Below are 7,154 nucleotides of genomic sequence, written 5' to 3' on the forward strand. Positions count from 1 at the left end.
CTAGTTACACTGGTTACACGAGTGTAGCAGTGCTTGTACTATTTTTAGAGTCCTGGTCTAATCCTTCATGTGTTACTAAGTCCAGATGACTGAAGAATCCTCACTTATGAGTGAATTATATTAACTTCGTAGGAGACCATTTTCATTGATTACTCATGTATAAAGTGACTGGTCATAAGAGATTGACTGGTGGAGCTGCACTCCACCATGCCTCAGACCAATGGACCCACCACTCACTTCACAGGAAGCAATAGGGAAAATACCTCTCACCACTAGGCAGAAGGAGGGGCCCTTAGAGATGAAGGGAAGTGAAAATGCGTTTCTGCTTGGGGAGGCGTGAGAATCCCCTAAAAAAAAAACCTTCCCAAGTATTCTTATGCAATAGATATGATGCCCTGAAATCTGAGGACTAGGATAATGAGGATTAGAGAAATGAGAATATAGATGAAGGTTCTTCTAGGATGGAGGGGTCGGCTAGGGCAGGGCAGTTTACCCCCCTCATCTGAACCTCCTCAATCAAGAAAAAAAAAAAAAGAAGGGTAGTAGTCATTGGTGACTCCCTTTTGAGAGGAATGACGAGCCTGATACGCCGACTGGACCCGATCCATAGGGAAGTGTGTGGTCTATCTGGGGTCTCAGTAAGGGACATCACCAAGAAACTTCCCAACCTGGTACAGCCCACGAATTGTTACCTGCTACTGGTTTTCCAGATGGGTTCTGATGAGGTCTCAACAAGAAGGGTGTGGATCATCAAAAGGGACCTCAGGGCCTTGGGACAATGGGTCAAGGGATCTGGAGCACAAGTCGTGTTCTCTTCTGTCCTGCTAGTTGCAGGGATTGATGGGGCAAGAAACAGGAAAATCGTGGAGATGAACACATGGCTTTGAAACTTGTGTTAGCAGCAGAATTCGTTTTTAATCATGGGTTGGTTTATATGACACTGAGCCTGCTGGCAATAAATAGGGCCCACCTGTCTCAAAGGGGAAGAACATCTTAGCTCAGGAGGTAGCAGGGCTCATTGAGAGAGCTTTAAGCTCAATCTGAAGATGGACGGGGACATAACCAGACTCAACGGGGATGAGGTGTGGGAAGGGAAGAACCCTAGCAACCAAAGTCATAGCAAAAAGAGGCTTAAGAGGAGATACCTTGCGCTGAGCTGAAATAAGCAGCCAAAGATGTAACTACAAGACATGGACTATGGGTACTCTTTTGCACCCCCACTGGGATATTGACACAATCAAATACTTCTGTAAAGTGCCTGTAAAGCAATGCAAGCAGTATAGGGCTACAGGAAGTTTAGGAAAGACAGACCAGGAAGAAACAGTGGTGGACTTGCAAATATTATCACTGTCTTTTTGGCTGTCTTAAAAGGAAGTGTATATTTGTGTGAATGAGCTGTGAAGAACGCCCAAACAGCTTAAGACGACAAAATTTTAAGTCAATTTAATTCCTGAAATACAGTTTCCATATCATTGTAAGGAGTATTTTTTTGGAAATCCATTATGCTACATAAATGGCATATTTACATGTATATATTTATGGATCAAGACAGTGAATAGTAATAGCATGAATTTATTTTGGTTATATTAATCGACATATAATTTTACTTTTATACTTTAGCTTAGGGTTTTTTTTCTGCACAAGCTTTTTTCTTGGCTAAGTTTGCTTTGGCATTCTTTTAATTTAAGTATGAACCCTTTTTAGAGTTTTTGTATTTGAGAAAGCTCTCTCATGAAGCTGGCCCATACTAGCCTTAGAATTGAACCTGTTTGGCAGAGCTGGTTGGTCTTGTCCTCTCTTGAAAGACTCTGTGAAATAGATACTCGTCAATTACTCATCTTTCTGGTTTATTTATTGATTAATTGTTTTTCAATTTTATTTTCTCTTTAGGGGGATTACTGAAGCTCGTTTTGTTTATGTCTTTGTTCTTGGCATAGTCTTCACTGGCACTAAAGATTTACTAAAGTCACAGGTTATTTCTGCAGACTCCTGCACGAAGAGCACAGGATTATGGGAAATATATAGTGGATTGGTTCTACTAGCAGCCCTTCTATTTAGACCTCACAATTTACCAGTCTTGGTGTTTTGTCTGCTGATTCAGACAATGATGACAAAATATATTTGGAGACCTTTGCAATTTGATGCAGCACAGATTACTATCATGCACTACTGGTTTGGCCAAGCTTTCTTCTATTTTCAGGTAAGCTGAATATTCTTCCTGCCGCAGGGGTGGGAGGGGGAATAGTTTTTCAAAGAAATATTGTCCATTGTAAATAAAATGCTAACTAAATATTAGAATGGAAGAGTTTACTGAGTTCTTAGAAAGGTTTAGTTTCTAGGTGTTTTATTAATGTTTTGTTTTCATAATCAGGAAAAGGTTCATACTTTGATGTCTTATCTTCAATATAGATTTCCAAAAGTGTTACAAGGATCAGATACCTCTACTGGGATGATTTTGGTCTGATCATTAATTTAAAAATCTCAGCTGAGTTGATTATTACCAATAAAAGGTAGATGGCTTTTTGTCGTTGATTCTTGAGGCTTACAAGACTTTGGTAGCATCACAATAAGCCTTCATACAGTTTAAGATTGAAGGGAAGATCTGTGGAATGTAATGTCTCTTAGGAGAATCGGAACTAATTTTCTTTTTTATTATATCAAATGATACCTTCTTTCCTGAGGAACCTTGCTAATTTCAATAACATAGTTCTCTGCATTGCAAATAAGGTTTCAATTCCACAAAAAACTTTCCTTAGCATCGAAGCTGGAGAGGATCTTTCTACTTCTAATAATGCTGGAAACCTAGTGTAGCAGCAGGCTGTCTAAAGAGAGCATTTGTTAAGTTGGGAATCAGATTGTTTCTATCTTAAGAGGAGAGGCTTTCTGATTTGGTGCAAAATTTCAAGCTAAGACCTGTGCTGACTTCCGAGGATGTTAAAATTGTGGTCAGGCTTAGGATACTGCCTGTTTAGTTTCTGATCCTGTAACTACTGACTGAGGATCAGCTTGGCTTTGCTCTGAGAGTACAAATCCAGACAGGGAATTGATGCAAAGAAGATCATCATGATTCATCCCTTCCTACCTAGTTTTCCTGCTCAGAGGAGTTAATGTCTCCTGATTGAATGGCTTTTGTATGTTTTGAATGTTACTGTTCAGGCAGTCAGCTTTGCTTATGGCCTTCTGAGAGCAGCCCTTAGTGGACTTGGCAAGAGGCTGAAGGCAGGGCCCTCTCAGTCCTGAGGTACCAAGCAGAAACAGCTGCCAGAAATTTAGTGGTGGGTAGGCTGGCAAGAAAATCCTGATTATGGAAAAGGGCCTAATAAAGAATGGTTTGAATGTTATCATATCGAGGCCATTTTCAGAGATGCTGAATTCTTGATACACATGGTTGAGAATTTCACAGAACCATGAAATTACAGAAGAGTTGAGGCTGGAAGATGTCTCCGAAGGTCGTTCAATCCAGCCTCCACTGATCTAATAGGGGGCCAGACAGATCATGTTGATCTGGACTGTGTCCACTCTTGATTTTATATACCCAAAAGGATGAAGACTCTGAAAGCTCTCTGGGCAGTTAGTCCCAGTACTTGACCACTCTAGCTAGCAAAAAAGCTTTTTCTGATGTTCAAACAGAACTTCTTGTATTTCAGTTTGTGTGTATTGATTTTTGTCCTTTTGCTAATCACTCCGGAGTGACTGAGGTGGTCAGAGTCTGGCTGCATTTTCTGTACTACCCCTCATCATGTATTTATACACATTGTTATGATCCCTGCTGAGCTTTCTCCTCTTGAGAGTAAACAGCCCTTTTTTTTTTTTTGCTGTTCACAATTGAAAGCAGTTATCTGACATGCAAAATATTAGCATAGACATGTAGAATGGTCAAGCTGGTAGTTCATAAAATTACAGAGGCTACGAAGGCCCCTTAAGATCTAATTAATGCTCTCTTTTCAATCAGTAAATTTATCTCAGTTTATTTCGAGAATAGCTTTTCCAGTCTAGGACTGTTGATCCAAGGACGGAACAATCCCTTTCCAGGTATTATGTGAAATTTCATGCCCCTCTTACGTTGTTTTGCTCAGTGTGAGGTCTTCTAATCTGCACTATCAGGGAAAATTGAAAAGCCGACAACCTACAAAACCCAATTCTTCATTAAATTTTTTGATAAATGTATTTATGTTTCTCCTTCATTTTGAGTTCAAAGTGACTTGTTACAAGAGAAAAACTGCTCAGTTAGTGTTGCTTAAAATCAGGATCAAAGTATTTTATTTGTTAATTAGTGACACATAAGTAATTGACAGTTATATATTGATAATTAACTGCTGGTCACTGAACTATAGCTGCAGGATCCATACCAGATGCACAACGGGTGACGCTGTTTTTACTGAGTAAGCTGCAGGTGTCCCAGATTTAGCAACTGCCTGTCCTGTCCATGCCTATCAACACTTACGTCTTAACGTTTTGACTGAGTTAGGAAAGAGTTGTATTTCAGAGTATGTGCCATTCATTCTCAAATACTGAATAAACATTAAGGAAGTATAACTGGGCTATTGCTGCTGCTGAAGTCTGCCAAGTTCTCAAACAGATCAGGTTTTTGTATTAACAAATTTTATACAATACAATTTTGTATTGTATTTTTCAATATTGGCCTCTGTTCAGTCTGCCTTGGTAACAGCTAGTCACTTGTTTACTGCCTCAGAAGTGAGCAATATCTCTGCTGGAATTCTAGGGGAGACATGTGAAGGAAGCACAACTCTTATCATTAGGCGTGATGTGCTCTGCTGGCATAAATTTCAATGTCTTTCCTGACTTGTATTTCCTCAAGTTTTGTGGTTACTAGAGCTATCACTGCTAAACTGGCAGGGTTCAGAATGCTGCTAGGGTTTTAATTTCCAGACAGGCATAGAGATCTAATGTAGCATACAAAATGATAGCAAGTTCATGGTTGAAATACAAAAATGGAAAAATGCTGAAATTTGCTGTTTGTGTAGATCAGATTGGATGCTAAATTTAAACTGTGCTAGCTAAATGAGGCAGGAGAAGATAAATATAAACTAAATATTAAACCCCTCCATCTGGAAATAGAGAGGCTTGGAAAATTATTGCACATGTCTTGGTGTGATTATAAGGAGAATGAGATTTTGTCCTCATGTTGCTGAGCCTTTATTAAATCTTCGTAGACTAGAGGGTATGTAATGACAAAAGCAATAACTCTGTCTCACCAAGCGTGGAATGTAAGTGATGGCCTTTTGAATATGATAGTGAGTAAAAATAGCCTTGTTCAGGATCACATATCTAATGAATGAGGCAGTATCCTTTAAAAAAAATATTGTAGGATCCTTAATGGCTTTATGGAAGTAGAGCTCTGAAAATCCAAAGTGTACAGACTAAACAAGGTTCATAGGAACAGATAGTATTTTTCACAAATCAGTTGGTATAGCTGATGAACATGGGGGAAGAAAATGAAGTGCCAGGGTCAGAAAGCTAATTTTTTGATTTTAAATATAAGTAGGAAAGAAAACTCAAAAATTATGGACAGGTTGAAAAAAAAAAAAGTCTTGATCTTACACTTGGTTTTGCATTCTGCACTTCATCTGTCTCAGGGCCTCAAGTGCATCTCCTGTCTAAGAGTTTAGTTAGCAGAGTTCAAGGTCATCTCCTTCACTGAAAGGAGCTGTTGAGAGAAAAGCGAGAAGGAAGGGCCTGGCCTTCCCTTCTGTTTTGGAGCTGCTTTAATCTGATGTTTACTGCCTGTGCTGTGTCACAGCAGGTATGTCTGTGCCTGTCTTGTACTTTCTTGATCCTGTTCTGGACCTGGACCTGGTGGGTTTTGTGGTGTAATCTTGGACCTGCCTTGCCACTACAGACTTGCTGTGTGTATCCCTGAATGGCGTCTGGCCTTGATCACTGTCTTTGGATCCGGCCCTGATGTGGGCATGCCACTGAACATTCGTAACTTACTGCTCTCACCTGCCTTGTTTTCACACTCATTTCCCAGTTTACCTTCCCTTGCAGAGCCAGCTGGCTCTTGCTGCTTTCTGACAATTTGAACCTAAAAGGCAAATTTGTTAAACAGTTGTAACTTAAATGGGAATACTACACATTGCCTCATTTTTCCAGTCTTTTAGCATGAGTTTTGTGATTAGTAAGCTGTGGAAAAGGTTGCTCACGCAGGTTGTGCAGTCTTTGTGCTTCAAGGTTTTTAGAGATTGTCTGGATAAAGTGCTGTATTATTTATGTGGAACTGGGTAAAACCACTTTGTTTTCTAGTCTTGTTGTAGTAATTAGTGTCTTTGCTTTTCTTGCTCAATTTACACAAAACAATAAATAAAGCAAAGTTAAAAACAATCCATTCTTATAAAAAAATCTACGAAATTAATACATTTTGTCAGAATGCTGCTTATTTGTCAGGATATTATTGCAAGCTTGAGGACCTCTTGATGAATTTTTCTGTGAGCTTGGATGATTGATTGTTTTCTACTAAGGTCTGAGTTGTCTACATCTCATAATTCATTTGTCACTTCCTAAAAGTATGCTGTATCTTTATCATTGCTGCTTGCCCTTCAAATGCAGTAAGAATAGAAATAAATAACTTGTTTCTCTTAACTAAAGCAGCTCCTAAAAACTTGCTTTGCTTGTAAATATTTTCGTTACCTTGGATGATAGCTCATAAATGAACAAAAATTCCATGTATTTATATATTAGTCTTGTGGAGTTTTGTTCCCATCCTTAGAGCAGTACATCTGCAGAACAGGAGAAAGAAGATAAAGGCTCAAAACCTTTAAGACTTGTTTATACTTTCTGGTGTTTTTTATCACTGGAGGAAAACAGAATGGGTTTGTACATTTTTAGAATCATTTACATCTAATTCATCTTGCCTTTAGGTAAAGAGATGGACTGAGTGACATGTTACAGTGGCTTGCAGCTTTCTCTTGTTATGATTTCAAACCATGGTAGGTCAATTTGCATTGGAGAGGACTTCAAAAGGCCCACAGTTCAATCCCATTTTCAGAGCAGCATCAGCTGTGAAGTTAAACCAGGTTGCTTAGGGTTTTGACACCTCCAAGGTCTGTATGGAGACAGCGGAACTGTTCTGGTCAACCTTTTCCAATAACTTCATTTTTCACCTTAAATTACTTGCTACAAATAATGAAAAGAAA

General features: G+C 39.0%; 1 protein-coding gene across 1 annotated transcript in view; it reads left to right on the top strand.

Annotated features, from left to right (window-relative positions):
* Nucleotides 1-2,209, top strand: part of LOC103802041 (GPI ethanolamine phosphate transferase 2-like) — a gene marked incomplete at its 5' end in the record, with an annotated part of 15,024 nt that extends 12,815 nt beyond the window's left edge. The window contains one exon of the mRNA XM_009074481.1: nt 1,891-2,209. Within this exon, the coding sequence (XP_009072729.1) occupies nt 1,891-2,209 (319 nt within the window). The remainder of the gene's footprint in view (nt 1-1,890) is intronic.
* Nucleotides 2,210-7,154: the final 4,945 nt, after the last annotated feature.

This window comes from Acanthisitta chloris, unplaced genomic scaffold (assembly GCF_000695815.1).
Source record: "Acanthisitta chloris isolate BGI_N310 unplaced genomic scaffold, ASM69581v1 scaffold18935, whole genome shotgun sequence".
Lineage (NCBI taxonomy): Eukaryota > Metazoa > Chordata > Aves > Passeriformes > Acanthisittidae > Acanthisitta > Acanthisitta chloris.